Below are 21,736 nucleotides of genomic sequence, written 5' to 3'. Positions count from 1 at the left end.
AGGGTTCGAGTGTAGTGGGGTGATTTAAAAACATTTCAAGGTTAGGTCGTCACGTCACGTCAGTCGTCAACTGTCAGTCTCTGTTTGTCACAACCAGAACTCACAATTTCAATTTCACATTTCACAACAATAAACAAAACACAGAATAATTTAAAATTCGATTCAAATTCAAGACAGAAAGCAGACAAAATGAGTGTGTTCAATTTAAACACGGGCGATGGCAATTTCAAGGATCGACAAAAAAAAGTATTTGATCAACTGCTCGTTTTGGAAAACAGCAGGACTTCCCATACAGATCAACATACTGAACCACAACCAACTAGCAAAAGGGCGCAGCGCCACGAAACCAAACAGTTCAGGCGCAAAGAAAGTATATTTAAGAAACCCCAAAATCCGGTTTTCCGAAATTACTTTAACAAGCAAGTTTCTCAAGTGTAACCCAAACTAGTGTTTTATATGTGTTTGTAGGATGCCTGATTTCAAAAAGAATCCACACAAATGGACCAAGTATTCCCTGGAGGATGTGCAGGAGATGACAGATGAAAGTAACAGGAAAGCCGCCTTTGATTTTTTGAAACAGCTGGCAGACAGACAGCAAAATGAAGAAAAACTTGAGGAGTTACCTTCTAAAATAGAGTTCAATAAACATGTAAAAATATGCAATACAAAAGGTAAGTTATTTTATAATGTTGTGATATTGGCTACAGTGATTTTATAGAACCTATAGAAAAAACTCCAGAGGACAGTGAAGGGGCTACATTTAAGGACTCAAAACTCATCATGCCTGAATATGTTGTAGGGAAAAAACCTACTAAAACAAAGCGCCCCAAAGGAGTTAAACCTGATAAAGGTGTACAGCTCAGACTAGACCATCTGGACTTTGAGGATGAATAAAACACACATTGCAACTTAAATTAGATATATTTAATTAATATTCAAGGCAGTAATAAAGTCTTCTCCCAAGACAAACAGGTGGTTGTTACCAGCAAACAACCCTGAAACCAATATACCCAATTTTTCCCTCAGTAAAACTAAGAATTAATGTATCAACTCACCTAAAATATCCTGATTGGGCAGATTAATTACTTGCTGCTGGGCTATATTGGTAATTCTCTTCCCAGTGACTCTATGCCTTAAATTAGTGGCCAAAAGCAGTTTATTTTGGCGGTAGATAAAAATGTGTCCACTAGCCTCACTGATAACAGCATATTCTAAATTGGGAGAGCAAGTGACAAATTTCCGGTTAGTTTTCGACGCCTGCACGTAACCAAAAGCCAACAAAGTTCCTTCATGTTTGCAGGCAAAGTTGGTGTCAAACAGAGGTTGCCACAGGCACACATCAACATCATGCCTTAAACCTATAGCAGGAGGCCACTCAGGATTCAAACATGGACTAAGTAGAACTTGATGTGACCCCAAATGAATTTTGTGTGTCACTTTATTAGAGACTCCACTGAACCTTTCAAAGGTCTCTGACTTATCAGTTTCAAAGTCACACTCTTCAATTTGTTGGGAGTTGAATGTGGTGCCTGACTGAGGAATGGCCTCTGAATCTGATGTAAACTTTTGCAGTCTCTCATTTACTTGATCCACTATGCAACTGTCAAAAATGTATTCCCCATTTTGATCACCTTTAACCAGTTCTTTCCAAAATGGTCCTCCTTCAGATTGTTTGGTCAGAATAACCTGAAGAATATTGTCTTTTTCTAAAGTCCAGGTTAGCAAGGAACTGTCAATTTGATTTTCAAATTCACCCTCAAGTAAAACATTAGAATTGTAGGAAATGTGAATAGTGGATGGTTCTGCTGTAACTTTAACTAAATTTTTCTCACAAGTTTCATCTAAAGGCAATTTAATAGTAATTTCATCAAAGGTCTGTGACCATTTATAAACTTTGGGACTGGATTCAGGTTCTTTAGTTATAGGATGCTCAGAGTTTATAAGAAACTTAACTTCTTTGTCTGAAACCAAGTAGATGTGTTCACAGTTTTTTTCCAAATAGGCATACTGAATTTCCCCTGAACTTTGCAACTGTCTTAAACCAATAAGTCCCCAAGTTTTATCACTCTGAGACTCTTTGAAGGACAACCAGTTGACTACTGATACAAAACGGTCTGTGACATCCTCTTTAATATGCAGTAGTACAACATGCAACTCTCCATCATTATAAACAGCATCAGAGACCACAAACCCCTGCTCTTCATCATTTAAAACTTTGCCTGAATACAAAACATGAAATTCATCATCATCTTTCTTGTCTCTGGTAGCTAAAACATACATTGTCCCCATACCATCAGATATGACAGCCAGTTCAGCACTGGCAAATCGAATTGTGACATTGTAGTCTCCAGTAGTTTGCTCACGAGGTTTTGGCAAGCTAAATACACTTACTGGTTCTACAAGCTCATTGGAAACTGTGTCTACATAAACTTTCTGCACATTGAATTGCTGGTCCACAAAGTACAGGGAGGCAAGGTTATCATACTGGTCAACTATAAGGTGGTTGTGCAGTCCGAACAGTTTTGCGTGCAGCAAGCTGTATTGGCTAGATTTTAGAAAAGTTTTGTCCACTGGGGTTTGTAGGGATTTGCTGGAATGTCTTAGTTCTTCTAAAGAGAGTTTGTAGCCGTTAAAGTTTGAGTCCATCAGAAGACGGTCTGGTTTCAGTTCTAGGGTTGTGACACTCATTTTGGGGCTATAACTCTAATTATACTGGAAAGTAGAAAAAGTTTACTTTTTAAAATGTTTGTTGTTGGTTTGGAGGTTATGTCAAACAAATTTTCTTATTATGAGCTACTTATCGCTGTAAGCGATTTTATGGTTTTGTTGATGGAAAACAAGCGCAACCTTAAGCGCTTGCTTAATCTTGAACATTTGACAACGGTCGGCCGTCAAAGTCAACCTAAAAATTATAGCGAATTCGACTGGCGGCACTAGTGCGCACTATTCTGCACTGAAAGCACACTCGCTCGGTGCTGGTTGTTCGACTGACAAAGTTCTGCACTGGTTTTAAAAATATTTATGTTCGTCTCGGAAATGCACTGATTTAGTGCGGTCTGTGAGAATTCGGCTGGGTTGCATTTGGTGCGGTGTTTTAGCACTTAGTGCAAAATTTTAGAACTGTGCTGCTAGTATAGTTCTAGTTCAGTTCTGTCTAGAGAAACAAACAAAACAAATAAATAGAAATGGTGCCAACGGCTTTACTTGAAGAATTTTTAATAAACATGTCATCTAGCAGCAAGAGTGATTCCTGAGATGAAGAGTGGTTATTATACATGACAGGAGAGAATGGTCTCATATAAGCGGGTCAAGCAAGACTACTGCTTTTTACCCTCCCATCACTGTAGACCAAACAGAAAGGTCCGGAAGAAGGACTCCGTTAACAGTCACTGGTATTTCCCTTGAAATATTTCCCTTTCGGGAATTACCAGTGTTGCAACGGTGTCCCCTGTCCTGGGTGAGAGTGCCCCGGCTGACAACGGGGCTCTTCTGTGCTCTTCTTGTCTTGAATTCTTCTTTCTTTGTCAGCTGGTCATCCTGGTGGAGGTCATGGTGAAGAGTGGTTAGCTTGCTTGGGACAATTTGATAAATTAGATAAATTTTCTGTTAATTGTCAATCCCAGTCGAATCAACCTCCTTTTAATAACTGCACTGGTGTGGCTCGCACTTTCTTAGTGCAGCGTGCTAACTGCACCTAATCGGAGAGAGCAACTTTTACATGGCACTGAGAAAATACGAATTGAACTGGGGTAGGCCGTGCACTCGGATAGTGCTTCCCAGTCGAATTCGCCATTAGTTTCGTCAGCAAAAAAAATAGTTGTGCGAAAAAATAAACATGATCAACATTTCCAGTAAAAGACTGAATTAACTTGTAGGATAAGCGGAAAACCACAAAACGGGAAAAGCGATGACGGTGGACTTGAGTAAATATAACGCGGCCTTAAAAGAGGCCTGGAAGGACGTTCTCAGCGATAAAACGGGGACCGACTGGTGAGTTCAAGTAGTACAGAAAATATTTGAAATTATATTTTTTAAATAATGATAATGAACTCTATAACTGTTTTATTAAGTTTCTAGTTGAGTAATTGTTCAGGAATGTGATTATGTAATGCTTGGAATTAAAATTTGTTTAATTCAATAAGACTGAAGATGTTCAGTGTCCTATTTCACTCTTTGCATTCATTGGGAATAGTTTATTGTAATTGTACATTCAAGGTGGTTGAATTGTTAGAAGAGGAATTTCTATAATGCAAATTCCGGTTTTAATACTTGTATATTAATATATGTATGTTTGTATGTTTATGTCCTGTGGTAGTCATGTAATATAACATGTTTCAAGTTTGGTTTGGCATTTTCTTAAGGTTTTAGACATGTCTTCCTAATTCTCTCATAAACAACTTTTCTTGAGAGCTTTCAACTATTTGTACTTGTACTACTGGTTTGCTAGGAGTCACTTGTCTAGTAAGTTCATCCTGCCAGTTTATCTGCAGGAATGGATGTTTTTTACAGAAATTGTAAAATTTGTTCTTCATAGGTACTGAACACATATGGTACTTAGATTAAGGGCTTTTTAGCTTTAAATCATAACCAATTAATTAATTGAAATGAAGTAGGTAGTCCATATTCACACAGTGGAGAAGTGAGTGTAAGTGAAAGCACAACTCAAAGTTGATCTTCAGTGTGCCTGACATGTTTCAAGTGTATTTAGACACCCATCTTCAGAGGTTATAAAATATACAGTATGTTAATTACTTTATTACACTAAGAACATGGAAGCCTACCTTAACTAGAGTCACAGTCTGCTGGCTGTCATTCTACAAGGGGGGACAGCTGAACTCAGGTGTACAAAAGGGGGTTGGTTTTTTTATTCTACACAGGAGAAAAAAAACCTTGATCAAAACCCAATGTAGTTGAATGATGTTAAAAGGGCATGTCTATCTGTAATGAATGACATGAGCAGGAGTAAAAGGGGGTGTCGAATCGGTCATGACCGATTTGACACTATAAAGTGTTTTTTTTTCATGGTAAATTATTTATTTATTTGTTTAATTATTCATACTTTGGAGCTGAGTATTTTACAGTGCATGTATTTTATTCAGGGCTCTTTTTGGTTATGAAGGCCAAACAAACACCTTAAAACTGGTCAGTACAGGCGACGGAGGTATAAATGAACTGAAAGAAGACTTAAACTCTGGCAAAATCATGTACGCCTTTGTCAAATTAAGCGACCCAGTTACATCACTAAATAAATTTGTTTTGATTAACTGGCAAGGTAATATATTAACGTTAGACCATCAGGAAGCAGATAAAGACACAAAATTTAGGAGAAGGAGCCAATACGGTGCGAAAAGGCTTGTGCGCCAACCATTTGAGAGACGTAGAAAAATTCTTTCCAGGGGCCCATTTGACATACAACGCCCGAAATGAGGACGAAGTGGACGAGGATTTGCTGATCGAAAAACTGAAGAAGGTCGGGTCCGAGTACAAGTTCAAATCCAAAGTCGAGCCGATTGAGCCTGTGCAGCCTGTCGGTAAGTTGATCTGAGTTTTGTTCTCGCAGCTGTAAGAGTCCTCCTATCTCTAACAACTACCTAATCATTTGATTTGATTTAAAATAATATTGGTTGCTCAGGAACTAGATATCAGAAAGTAAACGCGGTGAAGGAAATTAACTCGCAGGAACGAGATAAATTCTGGAAGAGGGAGGAGGAGGAAGAGAAGCGTCGTTTAAATGAGGAAAAACAGCGACAACAGGAGGAACGACTGAAGCTAGAGCTGGAAAGGCAACAGCGTGAAGGTAAGTTTACAATTTTACAATCCTTCTTTTATACTTGCTAAAAGACAGACAATAGTGTTTATTTTTCTTGTAAAGAGTTTGTTAGGCGATCCTAAAATCGCTAATCAGGTTATTATTAGTATGACAAATTTTCTTGAAAAGTTTAATTGAGACTCAAATCAGTTGGACATATTCAAACATTGTTACAACCAACTTTTACAAGCAGAAACTGAAACCAAAAAACGAGAACAAGAGACTGAGTCTCGGCACGAACGAATCGACCAAATCAAACAAGAAGCACGCGAGACTGAAAAACTTAACGTGGCTCCCGAAAAACCAGTACGCAACTCGATTTTAAAGGCCAAAGTTGCGCTGGTCGAACCCGAAATTGATCAAACTGTAAGCGACGACGACAGCGACCAGTTTGCCACTATTAAAAGGTTTAGTTTTTGCCATTTTTTGGGGGTTTCAGACCTGAATGCACTGGTTACAGGTCACCCAAAGATCCATCTGTGGGAGCAAAACAAGAGGAAACTAAAGCGGACTTTGTGGAACAAACGGTGCAAATGTTGGAGCAGGATTTCGTGGATGAGTACATTTACGGTATTGGGAAAGGGGGCTACAAAGCTAGGGCTTTGTACGACTATCAGGCTGGTAATTATAGCTTTCTTGCAATTTGATTGTGGGAGAGTTATAAGGGATTTTTTAGCGGACGACACTGAGATATCCTTTGATCCGGGTGATTTAATCACTAATATAGAGAAAGTGGATGAGGGATGGTGGCAGGGCTTAGCTCCAGATGGAATCACTTACGGGCTATTTCCAGCCAATTATGTTGAGTTGGTTTAGTAGTTGGTAAAGTTTTTATTTCTTTTATCTACGCTGTGACTTTTTTTACGTTATTTACTTAGCTTTATTTGCTTATATTTTTTATTTCCAGAAAAGTATTATTGAAATTTGATGAACAATATTTAAGCACTGTTACAGTTTATAATATTATATTTATAGTATACGGACAATTTTTAACTTGGCTCTAAAATAAAATACGTTATTGATTAGTTCAATTGGTGAACGTCTTAAGAGCCTACTTTGAGCCTCTATCAATACCCTATTCGCCTAAATAAATCCTGAATTAATTAAGATGCTTGATGCGGGTTTTTGCATTAAAAATTTAGTTTTAACATTTTTTTTCTCTAAGTAGATCCAGTGTTTTTTTGGAATAACATAATTATGAAAATATGAAATTTGAGGCACCGTGAAAAGTTATTTTAGATATTTACCATAGAAAAACTTGGTGAAGATGACTAGTAATTTAAAAAAACAAACATATGTAGTAAAATAAAATATATTTTCTAGACTATACAGTAATTGCTATAATAATTTAAATTCAACAGCAGATCATTTTCACAAGTATTCTCGTTTTGTTTATTAATAAAACTGTAGAGGGTGGGTGGCATAATTTGCTTGTTTTTATAATGGAAATTGCCAGAACCATTAAGAAATTTAAAAATCAAAAAGGCGTTGCCGGGGTCTTTTTTCAAGTGAGTTTGATGCCGCAAGCCATCGCCCTCTATACTAGAAAGCGTAAAATGTCACTTTTAATGGCGGCGTTAGTTGTGAGTGAAAAATCAAAAAAGGTTCATTCCTGATCCAGATATGTATAGATAGGGCTTTTTATACACAATAAAGTCCAGCCTTTGAGTATAGTGTTGGAGTAAAATCATCCCACTTTAAAGTGTTCAACCACTGTTGAGTTAGATCCGGTTTTTTGTAAAGTAAAAAACTGACACGGTTGGGATTTTTCCTGAATTGCTGTTACAATGTGGCTTGAAAAACTTATGAACGGCAGCAAACAAAAATAACTTGTGCAAATAACTTCAAGTCTTGATTTTAAACCGTAAAAATTCATCTGATCCTCAAAAAACTCAATTTTCACAAACAAACAAACGCAAACTGTCACCACTATTTCCGCCATATTGGAATTTTTGACAAGCACCTTTTAGGCATCGAACTCACCTTGACAAAATACGTCGGCAACGCCTTTTTGATTTTTAACTTTCTTAATGGTTCTGACAGTTTCCATATAAAAACAAGCAAATTAAGCCAACCTGTACATATAAATGGGTAGAATTTGGAAATATTACACTATCAACACTTCACATAGTTAACATTTTACATTTTTACATACAATAATAATTATTTACACATGTTATTTTAATATAACTGGAAACTGAGTAGACATATTTTTATATATAACAGACTTATTTACACAGTATCGAACAAGCACAAAGGACCTTTTTTGGACGATCGTAACATTTATAATATGTAAAAGAATCACAGTGATTATCAACCTTTATCACATCGTTAATTTCTCCTTGTGGGACGGTTTTTCTTACTTTTTGACGCCGTTCTTAACCTGGTGCTTCACCTCCAACAGTTGCGGATGGTTTTCGACAATATTGAGCAGGATGCCTTCGATGTAGGCGCGCAGTTGCCGGTTAACCTCCTGTTGCTCTTTGAGTGCCTTGTGTACCTGCAACGTGAGAACGTACATCTTGGTTTTGCGCTCCGGCAGCACGACGTGTTAGAGTAGAATTGGCACCACCGCATGCATTTATAAGTTTTAGACAAGAAAGTTTACTAAAGTCGTCAGCATTCGATTTTTCCAACTAAAAACGGTTCTTTTTCAATGAATGCCTCGATCAATCAATCAGTTTTTTTCTGCTTTTAAGTGCATTGTTCAGAAAGTAAAGGAGTTCCATCCAAGTGATTATTGAATTTTTAATATGAGGAGGTGTTGTCAAGAGAAATACGACTTTTAATAATTTTCTTCAAGAGTTTTTGATCTGCAAATGGTCTCAGAGTTTGGTTAAGATATTTCTAGTTTAGTGCTCGTTTGTTTGCAGGTTTCTTAACTTCAGAGATTCTCAGGGACTTTCTAAAAAGCAAATACCGAAAAACTCGCTGTCGTAGTCTTTAGGTAGGTTGTCTAAATTTCGGTTCTTTACAACGTTTTTTACCTTAAGTTAAACAGACATAATATCGGTGTTACCGCAAATTGAGCAATTGACATGTATAGTGGTTAAGTGGTTAGTAGACATTTTAGTTTTTCAAATTTGAGTAATGAAAGTCATTAAAAAATGTTCAATAGTGTAGATCTAAATGAAATTGAGTGTCTGGATGCAGAACATGCTTCTATAATACTAAGTTGCCGTTCATGCTTACCTCGTCGCGTGACATCACATCTAATTCATGCGCCAAACTATTTTCATCGTTGGTGAGGATCCGGCCAGTTTCGAGGCCTGCGTGCAGCAGACTGGCCTGCAATTCCTCGTTGGCTTCCTGCAACGTGGCGTTTTGGGAACGCAATTGCGACATCTCCTCGTGTAACTCCTCCAACCTCAACGCTTCCGAGCTGGTAGTGGGGAGGGCGGGAGTGCGGTGCTCCAGTTTCAGCCTCTCGATCTCCTTGGACAAGTCTTGGAGCAGTTGCATTTGTTGCTCATGCTCTTTGATCAGTCTGTCACATTACAAGTTGAATAAAATTTGATTAAGAGAGTTTCAGTTCGGTTTGGACTCACCTATTCTCTCTTTCTTTGCAAGTTTTCATTTCTTCCTTAGCCTCGTTTAGTTCAAAGGTGAGATCTTGGTTTTGGGCGGACAATTCATCGCGCAACTTCTCGAGCTTGTCGAGTTTCAGCCGATATCTGGCCGCCTCCTCTTGCAGCTTGTCTCGTTCGCTCTCGCAATTTTGCAAGCGAATGGACGCGTTCTCCAGCTGCAGCTGTTTCTCTCTCTCCAGCCGCTGAACTATCTCTTTTGATCTGCGTTGCTCCTCCTGTATGTCACCCATTAAACTACACCTACTAAACCAAGTCGTCTAGCTTACCTGGACACGTTCCTCGCATCGCAACTCGGTGTCCCTCAGCTGTTCCTCCAACATCAACACTCGGGCCTCCAGGGCAGCGTTGTCGGATTTCACTCGGGTGTAGCGTTCATCGTTCTGATTGGCTGAGTCTTGGAGAACACCCACCTGTTGTTGCAACACCTGGAACTGTGCAAAAGAGTGAGAGGGAGTACAGAGAAGGGGAGTGGGCCAGTCCTACGCTGTTCTGGCCATCCCCAATGGCCGCAAACGAGTTTTTAGACCCGTACTGCATAGTGTCGCGTTCGTAGGAAGGCCCCACGAATTCGAATTGGCCCTCCCACATGTCAAAGTGTAGATCTTCTACGTTTTCCATGTCACTTTAGCCAATTACAGTTTATCTGTTTTATTAAAACCGTCATTTTGTTTATTACGAGGTGTAATTTAAAACGCAACCTTGTTGAGGTTATACACATACACACACACACGCGTTGACCACATGCAACAGAAGGAATCCGACCACCACTAATTGGCGATTCGACTGGTCGTAGAACACACAAGGGATCCGAAAGTCGGGAAAAGTAAAACGAAAAAGACCGAAAATAACCTTTAAGTCAGACAACAACATACGTACGTATCAACATGGCATCGTTCCATGTTACTATCAGTTCGAAAACAAAATGGGAGGGCGTGATACGCGATGATGCACAATATTTATAATTATTACGTTATCAACGATGCCGTACAGCGGGCGGTTGCCTTGAATTAATTAATAGTCTAGTGGCGTTAGGTCGGGATTACCGACCGGCCAAGTCTGCGCTGCTTTAATTAGTTTCGTTAATCGGACCGATTTGGTTTTATTATCGCCTTAATTAGATTAGTCAGTGGGGTAAGGAACGCAGCGTCGTCACTTTGACAGCACTTTAGTCACAATAGTGTAACTCACCTTATGATGCAGATCGTGAACGTCCTCTTCCAAGGACGCGTCCGAGTACATGTCGTCGGTGATGTCGCAGGTACTGCTTCTGCCCGACGAGTTAAAACTAGAACTTCGATATAGCTGACTGGAATGCGACAATTTAAATGGTAAAATGGCAACGTTTTGAGTGAATTATATATACAGGAAATTAACCGCGAATCTAATTATTTTTGGGTGGTGTTTAGTATATTTACCTCGCCAAGGCGTTCGATCCTAAGTTTTGCGACCGTCGGCCATTACTGTCAAAAAAACATGTTTATTCGATGATATTCTGAAGTTTAATCTGAAATAAACTTACTGTCGGAAAGATCCCCATCGTCGGTTGGGTAGAGAGTCCGGGTTGCTAAAAGTAACACAATTCAGTAATCAGTTTGGATTTGATCAGATTGATAAAGAAGGGTTTCTTGGTTATAACTTAAAGTGACGATTAAACCCTTAGCCCTGTCAGTTCAAACTATTTGGGCGCGCCCAATAAGTACCCAGTGCCGCGGGTTTCACATATACCTACTGGCGCAACCAAAGGGGTAACACAACTGTGCACACCCCCTATCAACCCCCCCCCCCTTTCTAAAAGTGACACTAGATTATTTATAATACCTGAAATAATGGAAAAATGATCATTTAAAATACAAATTAAAAATGTCAAGCTAGAAATTCATTACCTGCTTGATTTAAAATTGACATAAAAATAAAGACGAAATAGGTATGGTATTACTTAACCAAGTAGTGTATTAATGAAAGCAATTGATAATCGAAATGGTTTAACCAACCAGGTTAGTAAAAAAGTAGGTAATTGTCAGTTGTATACGCGACATTGCAAACCGAATAAATTACAGGCACCCTTGAAAAGACAATGACAGTTAGTTCTGTCGGTAATGGTGGATGTCAACTAAATAATGTGTGTCTATTTCTCTCTGTTTCATCCAAGTAAAAAAAGATAGAACTACACTATGAGCATATTTGATTACCTGATAAGATCATGTATAAAAAGTAAAACAATTGAAAAATCATGCATTAAACAAATACGGACTTGAGGACATTCTTCGATCTAATCTTAGTTTTTTGGTACAAAAAGTTTGTTTTGTTTTTCTTCAAAATGTTCAACAGGATGAAACAGTCAATAAAATGATGTATTATTTTTTTCTTTAAAAAGTTTGGCGTTAAAAGTAGGTATTTGAGATTCGCCATATTGTCGAAATGCATTGTGACACTTGAAAATCTAATTTGTAATTTTACACTATAAATGAGTGTAAACGCCTCCTATAGGATGTTAAATCATAAAACTAAAAGTTAATTACGTTTTTAGCCGTATTGAAATCAATGTAGTGTTAGCAAATTGAACCGTAGGGAAAATATAATTTAATACTTACAATGGATTGCAGGTGTAAAGGCTCCCTACAGTGTGATAAATGAATCGTGGTTTTATCGGTTTTTAATGAGTGTTGGAAAAATAATCGATAGAGTATATAACTTACTTGGGACTGGATCTCCTAAGGCTCGTCCTAAGCCAGGTTGATCTGTTAATGTGCAATGGGCTTCTGGCTTCGTTCACCCTGCAAAAGGCCGGCGAATCAATACCGGAGGTAAACGTACTCATAGAAATGGCCACAACTGAATTGGTATTCCAAAAGAGTTGTTTTCACTGTGTGTTGGTAAAAAGCGCACCTCAGAATAATTACATAATATTAGTATCAAGGTGAATCGCCTTTAGTTGTGTACAAGTTGTTAAACAAATTTTCACCTTGAGTACCCCACGAGAACCCATTCATCTCCCCTCTAATGCAATTTTGAATTCAATCGGAACGCGACCTTGATTTAAACCGAGTTTCCTGAACAATTTCCAAATATTAAGGTCAGGACGTCCACCCTCATGTTAACCTTAACCGTTAAGGTGTTAAGCCCATTAAGGCTTTTTTACTCACCCTTCATTGAGCTCCTCAGTTTTCTTAGTTTCTTCTGAGTCGCCGTTCCACTCGAAATTCTCCCCGTCTGATAAGCTGGAGCACTGACTACGTTGCTCGCCGTTGCTATGATTGCTACCGTCGCTTGAAGCCGCTGTAAGCACGAAATGCGCTTTCGGCGTACTAGCGTCTACTGAAGCGGCCCGTATTGGTGACATCATACGGTGAGCTGTCCGGCAACTCTGCTGAAACATAACAAAAAACCGAATATTTGCGTGTGTGTGTTGAAAATTGCGCTAATGAATGTTGTTTGTTATTAGTGGGCGGAATCAGATTCGGTTTTCTGTTTTTGCTATGTGGATTAAAATTGATCAGTGGTGGCGCGTCTGCATTAAGCGCGTATAATATGACACCTGTCAAATGACATCACATCACGCATTACTTTGGTTCTTGAATATGGACTTTTTAACTACTATTTTATATATTATAGTTTTGAAATTCTCGTTTTCTATTTGCCACTTTTCCTACTTTGTGTCTTCTTGGTGTGTCACTACCTTCTGTTACTTGCTTTCTTTCTCTCTTCAGTTTCATAATGCATATTTCAAATACGTAAATCGGAGAGGGCGCCACTAATTGTACAATTTAATTTTTTTTGGTTAAAATGTGGGGTTTAGAGTGTTTAGACAGTTTTTCAGGGATAATAAACTAAAATTACAGTACAATTTAAATTTGAAAAAATGTATATGAAAGAAAGCAATTTTACCCTAGTACTGAAAAACTTTGTTGCCTAGCAACATGGCAGCTTATATTGACAGTCAGCAAGAAGCAATAATGTTGCCATACCACCAGTACTTTAAAAGCTTTGAATACCAGGACGCCACTGGTACAGGTAATATAGAACAATAAGGATAGTTTGTGGTGTAAAATACAACAAAGGCTTGGAACTTTTCAGAAATGTTAAACCAAATAATAGAGGCGATTTTCCCAGACCAGAAAAAGTGGCGTTATTGGAGACATTTCGGTCAAGAACACTCCGTCATACCTATCACTTGTGGTATGTAAATACCATCGACCGTAGAAGACCTACAAATTACATTCTTGTGACTCGGCGCAGGTAGTAGGCTTCGCTGACTCATACGTATTGGAATTGCTCGTTGCGACGTTGTCACATCTCTCACCTGTTGAATTTGATTACCTATGGGTATTTAAAGGTAGGAGCAACGTGCAACAGCGCTGCGGTCCAACAAAACTGAAATACGGAATCCTCGCCGGTACCGCTTGGTACCAACCATCATACTAAATACATACTTTTACTTTTTCGGTTAGGTACCCGCGAAAAGGTTATAATAGAACCGTTTTGGATTGCGGCGTTTTGTAAATATAAACGCCTGAATAATTCTGAATTTTGAACGGCGCCCGGCTACGGAAAGTTTCACTTCTTGTTTGTTTTTGTTCCTTTTTAAGTGGAAATATCCTGCTGAAATTATGACAAAAACCCGATCTAATTTTTGAAACCAAAAACGATGGAGAAAGCCTGTAAATCTTCGAAAAGTAGACCACTTAAAAATAGATAGATTGGATTAGTACAGGAAGGTTTATGTAACGACCACTTGACGTGAACAGAGGGGGGTTCCTTTAATGAATCCTTAAAACCACTAACCGCATAATATCATATATCCTGGTTATTTTCCCAAAAATATAGTTTCGTTAGTTGTTACAGACAAACTCTCTGACATTTGACGGTCTTTGTTTACTGTTTTTTCCGAACTAGGAATGAATTTGTTTATTAACCCCTCTTACTTATAAGGATAATATAAAAATAAAAATACCACAAATTGCTAACAAAATTAGAAACTTTACCGGATAAGAGATGACTTGTGTAATGAGAATCAATATTACACCTTAGTGACATGCATGTATAAGAGTCAGTTTTGCAAAATACAGTTAAGCACAAATTACAGAACAGTTAAAAATAACTGAGTAGTGGTAGATATGATTAAACTAACATTAATATAGTCCACTGTGTTTGATAGGTATACTGGGTGACCTTTTCAGTAATTTCACTTATTTGTATGACTCTGGATATCAATTTTGGTTTTATTTAATTCAAATTTTCATTAAAAACATCGGTTACAATAAATAGTCAGTCTTTAATCGCTTTTGATCTATTCATCCCAATTAGATAAGTTTCATTGTCTTCCTAACTGGAAAACCATTCTACATACACTACGTTATTTCAATATTGAACTAACACTACAGTGTAGAGCGTATAGAGAAATCATGTCATATACATGTCGGTTTCACTTTAAATATAATTAACCAAAGAACTGCCAGAACTGTATGTAATATGCTCGTTTATTATAAGGTAAAAATGTATACCAAAAGTGACTTTTACGTTCTTTTCTTACGTAAATTGTTATTGTTTAATGTATGCGTGTTGCTTTCTTTTTGCGTGACTCGTGCGCCTCACATCAATAACGCTTTTGTTTTTTATTATATTGTGTCTAGATTAGTCTCAAAAAATGTCATCATCTTTGTTGATGTTTAACAAATTAATTTCTCCCCAAGGTGGTTTACATTTTATGTTATTATTATAAATTTCAAAGTTCAGTTATAAGTAGAAACAATTTTATAGTTTGGTAAGTACAAAAGCAAATCGTTCTCACCTTACTGCTTCACTTCGGTCAGCCAGCGTGAAATTCCTTGAGCAGGAAATCTCCTTCCTGGCCGCAAGTCAAGGAATTTTACACACAAAAAAATGTTTTATGGTGAAGATAGAGCCAAAACAAAAGGGAAAAACAACAAAACAACACGGTATCAACTGGGAAGTGAGATTTAACTTTAAACCCTTCGCTGCATTGAACGCGACCTGTTAATGAAGAAACCAGTCCGTGACGTTGGCTCGACCTGGTGCAAAAGCCCTGAAGACGGTTCTCATAGAGACGGAAATCGCGACGCACTAAACAAACTCGTGCCGAACCCAACCTATCCGTTTCGCCTTCTACTTTTAACTGACTTGCGCCAGAGACAAACCTGACAAACGCTTTTTTCGATATACCTGTCGAGTTTCGAGTTTACCTCTCTCTCCATTACCACATACAGGGTGTGTTCTTCTTGATGGTTTGTAGGGTATTTTTCCTACTCGGGTGCAGTAAAGTGAACTTTTCCGCACTCATTTTATTTTTTACAACTATACATTTAAATCAAAAAAACAATAACTGGTATACCTACCTATTTGATTTCTCAATTAAGAATACACTTTTAATCATCTTTGCAACAGAGAGGCTTTTATTTTAGTAATTTTACTATACATTTTCGTTCAATTTAATGAAAATTAATACTCGTAGGAAAAATGTTGTACCTAACACATGCGGAAAGCGTCTGTCCCGCCCTTTAACTCAGTCTCGTGCGGGAAAGTACCACTTTTCGCACTTGTTAGGTAAACAACTATACAGACAGGCTGTATGTACAAATTAAGTGCGTTTAAATTTTTTTTGTTTTTTATAACTTTAACGTTATTGCGTGTTCTGATTATTCAGTGTTTCTTTGTGCGAAAATATAAGTTAAACAGTTAAATAAACATACAGAAAAATTAACAGATATGTTAACGTGACATTTTGTAGACAAATGTTGCCAGATTTAATTTTAAATTTTTTTTAAAGCCATACGCTATATAAAGGAATAAATAAATTTAAAACTTAAAACTGGTAACCTGTATAGTTTGATTTTCATTTTACAAAAATTTTGCTTTATTATACTTTATAAAACCTTGATTGGCAAAATCGCAAGTAAACATAGAAACTGCGGCACAAATCTCAAATTTAATTGGAGTGGAGAATGCGTCCTTAAGCAAGCTTTCTTGGTTTCAGTTTGAAACATTTTGTGTATATCCATCTAAGGCTTAAAAAATCCAGTGAAAACCTTCTATTATTAAACTGCTAATACTTACTTTATGGAATATTTGAGAACCGTGGCAACGTCGCCTTATAAATTTTATATCAGCAAGGAGTGAGCACTGACTAGTTAGTGACTAGTGACAATTGACAGTATTGACAGTGTGCAATATCCAATATGTCTAATTGTTGTCAAACCAAAAATTTCTTAATATAATTGTTATTATTTAAACAACCTATTCTCAAATTAAGCTTAAAATTCATTTAGAATATCCCATTAGTAATCGGCCGTATGATGGTATCGAAGTGAAACTTAACAAACTAGACCCGGGCAGGATTGAAAAATGATCGTTCAGGAACCCGTTCAGGTAATTTTAGGGTCTCCATCCCTTTGATTTTGTTGTTTATAGTTGCTTTACCCCTTTTAAGGCTGCCATTTGGCACTGCTTGAATCACTACGACTATTCCAACGCTATTTTTCTGGGAGAACGTTTATATGCTGAAGGTATTGCGAGTTTGTTTACTCAACTAGTCCAGTTGGTTTTAGTACTAACATTTTCAGTGAAATCTGATGAAACTTTGTACTTGCTAGCTACTGCTTACTATCGTAGCGGCAACAAAACTCAAGCCTATCACTCTCTACTAGAAAAGTACAGCTCATCAAGTCAATGTCAGCTTCTTTTTGGAATTTGTGCATTTGAGTTGGACAAGTTTGCAGAAGCTGAATCAGCTCTTTTGGAACCATCAACAGGATCTACCAGAAGCCTAGATGAAGTGGTGGTGGATTTTGCTGACCAGGCATCTTTTGCTTTAGTGTTATTAGGGAAAATAGCAGCAAAAACTGAGCGCAAAGCTCAAGCAGTTGAAGCTTGGAAAAGGGCATTAAAACTCAACCCTTTTTTGTTTTCTGCCTTTCAATTGCTGTGCGATATTGGAGAGAAGCCTGATGCCTGTAATGTTTTTCAGGGAGACAATATAGGTGAGTTTTCTACAGTATTTGTTTTCTTTTATGATAGTTGGTTTTTAGAAAATATTTCAATGTGCCAAGGACAATTGATTAGTAATGTGGAGAGTCTGATTATAAGCAATCTAAGTAAAGAGTTAAGTAAAGAAGAGAGTGTGGATTCTATTTCCACACCCCCACAGTCAATGTTGAATTTTAACCCACCTAGTTTAAAGCATAAGAAGGCAAAGGAATTGTTCAGGATTCAGGATAGTTCCTTAACCACATCTTTGTTTCTATCAGGGTTCAAACCATTGTTTACCCCCAGGCACAAACAAATAAGAGCCCTAAATGATGAAGTAACACTAATTTTAATATCTTTAAGCTATGGTGGTTAAGCAAACCTTCTTGTAGAGCCCTAGTTTTGGTTGTCTCCTAGACAGCACTCCAGGTGAATACAATGGCACCCCAGAACTGCTTCAAACCAATCACACTGAACCCTACAACATCCCAAAACGGATTAGATCAATACAGAGTGATCAAAATTTCAGTAGACACAATAAGGATTCAGTGCTGCAAAATTGCAAACCAGTGCTCAGTTTGTCATCAAATGTACCTGTAACTAATACTCCCACCACTCCATTAGGACTGCAGCCTAGTCAGAATGTACGAAGGAGTTCCAGACTGTTTAGGTGAGTTTGGTAGTGAATTATGCAGATAGAGTTAGAGTCTTAAACAGTTCCAGTTCTGTCAAAGAGAATAATAAATCACCGACTGAAAATAAATTTGTGACACCCAAGTCTCCCTCAAAAAAAACGCGGCAACGTTTGTCAAAAAACATCAGCAGTAATAATGGGAGCAATCAGAATAGCAGCAATGAGGTAAGTTATATTTTTCAATCAGTAAATATGATTTTTGTGTACTTATTATTAGAAAATAAATTATTATTACCTAAGAGTGTCTAATTTAGAAAAGAAAACAATTATATTCTTGGTTTATTTGAAGAAGTAAATGGGAATGATAATTCATTTATTTTAATTGTTTTTCTACTAAAAATGGTGCTTATATTTCTAGTTTTAGGTTGTTGGCTTTGATATCATAACTTTTTTTTAGATCACCCTGTATAAATAAAAATTGGTTAATAAAATGCGTAACTAAAAACAAAAATCGACGAGTGAGAGCGTTTTTTTAAAATATAAACACCTGATTTTTTGCTTGATTTTTGTTCGTTTTTCTTGTTAGAATCTGGTCAAAGAACGATGCGAAACGGTGACGTCGGACTCGAAAGCCGACCGAAATCCTTTGATAAATCACGCCAGTCCTACGGAACAGAGCATCCAGCAAGCTATGCAACTACAAAAACAAAACATTGACGGTGTGATGACACTGCTCCGTATTCTCGGTCAGGCCTACTCCTCCCTGCGCAGCTACGATTGTCGAACCGCGATTGAGGTAAGAGGAAGTCCCTCTAGTTGAGAGTTTGGTAAACACATTGATTTCTTTAGCATTTGCTGTCATTATCAGCTAACCAGTTTGATACGTCCTGGGTGCAATGTTTGATGGGTTTGGCCTACTTCGAAATGAACGATTACAAGTCGTGCGTCAAATACTTTGAAACGGTTTGTGCTTAATAGGCTTAACTGTTCTTGACTAAGACTGCAAACTATTTAGGTGCATTCTCGGGAACCACACCGTCTCAACTTCATGGACGTGTACTCGACAGCATTGTGGCATTTACAAAAGGAAGTAATGCTGAGCGCTTTAGCTAAAGACCTGCTCGATACGGACAGAAACCATCCAGTCTCGTGGTGCGTGAACGGCAACTGTTTCTCGTTGCATAAAGAGCACGACGCCGCCATCAAATTTTTCCAACGGGCAGTCCAAATGGATCCGAATTTTTACTACGCTTATACGTTACTAGGACACGAGTACATCGCTACCGAAGAACTCGATAAGGCACTCAGTTGTTTCTGGAATGCGGTGCGCATCAATCCGCGCCACTACAACGCTTGGTTCGGCATGGGAACGATTTACTCCAAACAAGAACGATATATTCTAGCACTGATGAAGTACAGTAAAGCTTTGGCGATTAATCCGAGGAGTTCGGTGATATTGTGCCACGTAGGCATCGTGCAACACGCTTTGAAACAGACTGAAAAGGCTTTGACCACCTTTGGGAATGCTATAGTCAACGATCCCACTTCGGCTTTGTGCAAGTTTCATCGCGGTTCTATTTATTTTGCTATCGGGAGACACGCGGAGGCTTTGAAAGAGCTTGAAGAACTTAAAGAGATCGTCCCTAAAGAGTCATCAGTTTACTATCTTATAGGTGAGTTTACTATAAGGAGGGGAGTTTTGACCAACTAAAATTACGTAACACAATGCAACATAACATAACATGCCTATATAAAACTAAAAGAATCAAACTGAAAATGTTGTAGAACTGTGCCTTACGTTATTCCCCCTAAGGTTGTCTTGATGGAATTATTTTTCAGGAAAAGTACACAAAAAATTAGGAAACACTGATTTAGCGCTACAACACTTCAGTTGGGCGTCGGATTTGGACCCCAAAGGAGCAAGTAATCAGATCAAGGAGGCTTTCGATCCGGCAATGGGACGAAACAACTCCGATCTTAGCGAGAATCCTCGATCTCCGAATGAATCATTCTCACTGCCCGAAGACAGCGAGTTAAGTGCAGTCTATTAAGTGTAGATCGGATTCCCTTTGACTCAAATATATTCAAATCGGTTTTTACGTGTCTAGTGTGTTTGAGGGTGTCATTGGACAGGACTTTCTAGTCTGTAGATAACTTTGGTTCTATCCAAATCTGACACTATACATAATAAATATACAGGATGTCCAAAAAGTCTGGAATATTGCAAATATCTCCAAAACTACTGATTTTATTTTTCTCAGAGTTTGCATATTGTTATAGCAAATAAAAGCGCATGACCGACGTGAGGGTGAAACGAGGTTTGCAAGTATACAGGGTCAGTCACAAAGTATATATCAACTTTCTTAATTTGTATTATTACGTATATTACTTCAGATTTTAAGAATACTCATTCGTATCGTTCAATTGGTATTTATGAATACCAACTCTTAAAATCTGAAGTAATATACAGGGTGTTAGGTTTGAATTAAGAAAATTGGTATACTTTGTGACTAATCCTGTATACTTGCAAACCTGGTTTCACCCTCACGTCACTCGCGCTCTTATTTACTATAATAATATGCAAACTTTGAGAAAAATTAAATCAGTAGTATTCGAGATATTTACAATATTACAGACTTTTTGGACACCCTGTATAAATAAAATATAATATATTTACGAGACGCGATGTAATTTGAGATAGAACAGCTTCTCGCGTAACCGCTTTAAATGTTTGCCCTATATTCTATGTAATTATAGATAGTTATTGATTCTTAATTCATTGAGGGCTGTCAATACACTTCGACTGTAATTTTTTTTGGTATACAATTTCAGTTCTGATTACAGTTATAATTATGTGATTTCGAATTTTGTTTGTACGCCGAATATTAATTATTATTGTATTTATATCACGCGCGAGTGTTCATGTTACAGTTTGGGCAAAAGGGGACGTCACGGTTCTGATTTTGTTTCCCGTTTCAATAAAATTATTACTTTGTGACGTTCGGTGTGATCTCACTATCTTCGATCGTAATTCTTTTACCGATATCCTACTCAACATCCTTACTAGAATAATGTATTGTTGTATGTGAAAGGATGAAAAGAGTACCCTGCCACTTTTAAGTTACTCTCTATTCAGTGACTTCTGACTGTTGCGTTACATCCTTTATCTCATTTGATTAGACAAAGATCGACAAAAAATGTGTGTTTTAAAACATCGTCCTACCAGCTATGGTCAGCTTGACGAATCAATAATTAATGTCAGGCTATTTTATCAGTTTCGTAAATAAACAATGAGAGTCGTCTTAAATAGAGTAGTTCTGTGTTCAAAATACCTTTCAAGTACATTGAAAAAAAAAACAAATCCAGAAGGAAAATGTGGTTGAAAAAACATTATTAACGCTAAGTGCTGTTTTCAAGGTTTTTTAATAACGTGCGGTCTGTTAACTATTGATGCCACATTTTAAAGGGGGTTTCTGATGCTATGCATTTCGGAATCTACTGTCCAAAGAATCGGCTTGAACCCTAGAACGGTGTTAATAAAGGTAAAAGTTTTAAGAAACGAACTAGCAAAGCCGCTGGTGCTATCCAGTGATTTTTTTGAACAAAACGTAAATATACAGGTACGATAAAATTTCATAGGAAATCAACGGTATGAAAAGAGAACCAATACAAACATCAATGATAATGAAAACTTTTTATTTGGTATTATACACCAATCAAAAT

At 37.5% G+C, this 21,736-nt stretch overlaps 5 protein-coding genes and 2 long non-coding RNA genes across 11 annotated transcripts; 4 read left to right on the top strand and 3 right to left on the bottom strand.

Moving 5' to 3' along the window:
- Nucleotides 1-62: 62 nt before the first annotated feature.
- On the top strand, nucleotides 63-969 carry LOC145732251 (uncharacterized). The gene is made up of 3 exons (XM_081984384.1): nucleotides 63-419; nucleotides 469-671; nucleotides 719-969. Exons 1-3 carry the CDS (start codon nucleotides 190-192, stop codon nucleotides 892-894), a joined length of 609 nt encoding a protein of 202 aa, XP_081840510.1. The 5' UTR covers nucleotides 63-189; the 3' UTR covers nucleotides 895-969.
- LOC145732236 (nudC domain-containing protein 1) lies at nucleotides 903-2,787 on the bottom strand. Its single transcript, XM_081984355.1, has 2 exons — nucleotides 1,056-2,787; nucleotides 903-995 (listed from the first exon to the last, which is right to left on the bottom strand). The coding sequence occupies exons 1-2, from the start codon at nucleotides 2,686-2,688 to the stop codon at nucleotides 925-927; spliced, it is 1,704 nt and encodes a 567-aa protein (XP_081840481.1). The 5' UTR covers nucleotides 2,689-2,787; the 3' UTR covers nucleotides 903-924.
- Nucleotides 2,788-3,774: 987 nt separating this feature from the next.
- LOC145732247 (drebrin-like protein B) lies at nucleotides 3,775-6,840 on the top strand. Its single transcript, XM_081984378.1, has 7 exons — nucleotides 3,775-3,990; nucleotides 5,100-5,272; nucleotides 5,325-5,531; nucleotides 5,633-5,797; nucleotides 6,003-6,216; nucleotides 6,270-6,430; nucleotides 6,486-6,840. The coding sequence occupies exons 1-7, from the start codon at nucleotides 3,908-3,910 to the stop codon at nucleotides 6,623-6,625; spliced, it is 1,143 nt and encodes a 380-aa protein (XP_081840504.1). The 5' UTR covers nucleotides 3,775-3,907; the 3' UTR covers nucleotides 6,626-6,840.
- Nucleotides 6,841-7,105: 265 nt separating this feature from the next.
- On the bottom strand, nucleotides 7,106-15,537 carry nuf (rab11 family-interacting protein nuf). Of its 5 annotated transcripts, none has more exons than XM_081984370.1 (10): nucleotides 15,188-15,537; nucleotides 12,543-12,763; nucleotides 12,096-12,173; nucleotides 10,919-10,963; nucleotides 10,815-10,859; nucleotides 10,588-10,705; nucleotides 9,666-9,830; nucleotides 9,358-9,614; nucleotides 9,002-9,296; nucleotides 7,106-8,300 (listed from the first exon to the last, which is right to left on the bottom strand). In XM_081984370.1, exons 2-10 carry the CDS (start codon nucleotides 12,740-12,742, stop codon nucleotides 8,169-8,171), a joined length of 1,335 nt encoding a protein of 444 aa, XP_081840496.1. In that variant the 5' UTR covers nucleotides 12,743-12,763; nucleotides 15,188-15,537; the 3' UTR covers nucleotides 7,106-8,168. The 5 variants fall into 5 exon arrangements, with proteins under 5 accessions (XP_081840496.1, XP_081840495.1, XP_081840494.1 ...); XM_081984369.1 differs by having other exon boundaries at nucleotides 7,106-8,309; nucleotides 12,543-12,766; nucleotides 15,188-15,536; XM_081984368.1 differs by having other exon boundaries at nucleotides 7,106-8,309; nucleotides 15,188-15,536.
- Nucleotides 13,055-14,037, top strand: LOC145732255 (uncharacterized). Its single transcript, XR_014178977.1, has 3 exons — nucleotides 13,055-13,410; nucleotides 13,474-13,575; nucleotides 13,636-14,037. It is a non-coding gene; the product is annotated as an uncharacterized LOC145732255 (long non-coding RNA).
- A 243-nt stretch (nucleotides 15,538-15,780) lies between the features above and the next one.
- LOC145732259 (uncharacterized) lies at nucleotides 15,781-16,597 on the bottom strand. The gene is made up of 2 exons (XR_014178980.1): nucleotides 16,471-16,597; nucleotides 15,781-16,421 (listed from the first exon to the last, which is right to left on the bottom strand). It is a non-coding gene; the product is annotated as an uncharacterized LOC145732259 (long non-coding RNA).
- Nucleotides 16,598-16,604: 7 nt separating this feature from the next.
- Nucleotides 16,605-21,011, top strand: Cdc27 (cell division cycle protein 27). Its single transcript, XM_081984342.1, has 10 exons — nucleotides 16,605-16,782; nucleotides 16,844-16,919; nucleotides 16,977-17,393; nucleotides 17,442-17,716; nucleotides 17,772-18,049; nucleotides 18,097-18,238; nucleotides 18,600-18,809; nucleotides 18,863-18,976; nucleotides 19,029-19,686; nucleotides 19,853-21,011. Exons 1-10 carry the CDS (start codon nucleotides 16,759-16,761, stop codon nucleotides 20,062-20,064), a joined length of 2,406 nt encoding a protein of 801 aa, XP_081840468.1. The 5' UTR covers nucleotides 16,605-16,758; the 3' UTR covers nucleotides 20,065-21,011.
- Nucleotides 21,012-21,736: the final 725 nt, after the last annotated feature.

The sequence above is a fragment of the Ips typographus genome, linkage group LG7, assembly GCF_016097725.1.
Source record: "Ips typographus isolate SLU linkage group LG7, UJ_Ityp_2.0, whole genome shotgun sequence".
Taxonomy (NCBI): Eukaryota; Metazoa; Arthropoda; class Insecta; order Coleoptera; family Curculionidae; genus Ips; species Ips typographus.
Note: the sequence above shows the minus strand (reverse complement) of the source record. Positions and strands in the feature narration are given on the sequence as shown.

Excerpts from the sequence above, each read along its gene's own strand:
- LOC145732236 (XM_081984355.1), bottom strand. The coding sequence starts at position 2,688 with ATGAGTGTCACAACCCTAGAACTGAAACCAGACCGTCTTCTGATGGAC. Across the intron at positions 996-1,055 it reads GCCCAATCAGGATATTTTAG|GGTTGTTTGCTGGTAACAAC; the intron begins GTGAGTTGATAC and ends TATTGGTTTCAG.
- Cdc27 (XM_081984342.1), top strand. The coding sequence starts at position 16,759 with ATGATCGTTCAGGAACCCGTTCAG. Across the intron at positions 18,239-18,599 it reads ATCAGAATAGCAGCAATGAG|AATCTGGTCAAAGAACGATG; the intron begins GTAAGTTATATT and ends TTTTCTTGTTAG. Across the intron at positions 18,810-18,862 it reads ATTGTCGAACCGCGATTGAG|CATTTGCTGTCATTATCAGC; the intron begins GTAAGAGGAAGT and ends TGATTTCTTTAG.
- nuf (XM_081984369.1), bottom strand. The coding sequence starts at position 12,742 with ATGATGTCACCAATACGGGCCGCTTCAGTAGACGCTAGTACGCCGAAA. Across the intron at positions 10,706-10,814 it reads GGATCGAACGCCTTGGCGAG|TCAGCTATATCGAAGTTCTA; the intron begins GTAAATATACTA and ends GTCGCATTCCAG. Across the intron at positions 9,297-9,357 it reads TGCAAAGAAAGAGAGAATAG|ACTGATCAAAGAGCATGAGC; the intron begins GTGAGTCCAAAC and ends GTAATGTGACAG.
- LOC145732251 (XM_081984384.1), top strand. The coding sequence starts at position 190 with ATGAGTGTGTTCAATTTAAACACGGGCGATGGCAATTTCAAGGATCGA. Across the intron at positions 420-468 it reads TTCCGAAATTACTTTAACAA|GATGCCTGATTTCAAAAAGA; the intron begins GCAAGTTTCTCA and ends ATGTGTTTGTAG. Across the intron at positions 672-718 it reads AAAAATATGCAATACAAAAG|AACCTATAGAAAAAACTCCA; the intron begins GTAAGTTATTTT and ends GTGATTTTATAG.
- LOC145732247 (XM_081984378.1), top strand. The coding sequence starts at position 3,908 with ATGACGGTGGACTTGAGTAAATATAACGCGGCCTTAAAAGAGGCCTGG. Across the intron at positions 5,273-5,324 it reads TGTTTTGATTAACTGGCAAG|GAGAAGGAGCCAATACGGTG; the intron begins GTAATATATTAA and ends CACAAAATTTAG. Across the intron at positions 5,798-6,002 it reads GGAAAGGCAACAGCGTGAAG|AAACTGAAACCAAAAAACGA; the intron begins GTAAGTTTACAA and ends TTTTACAAGCAG.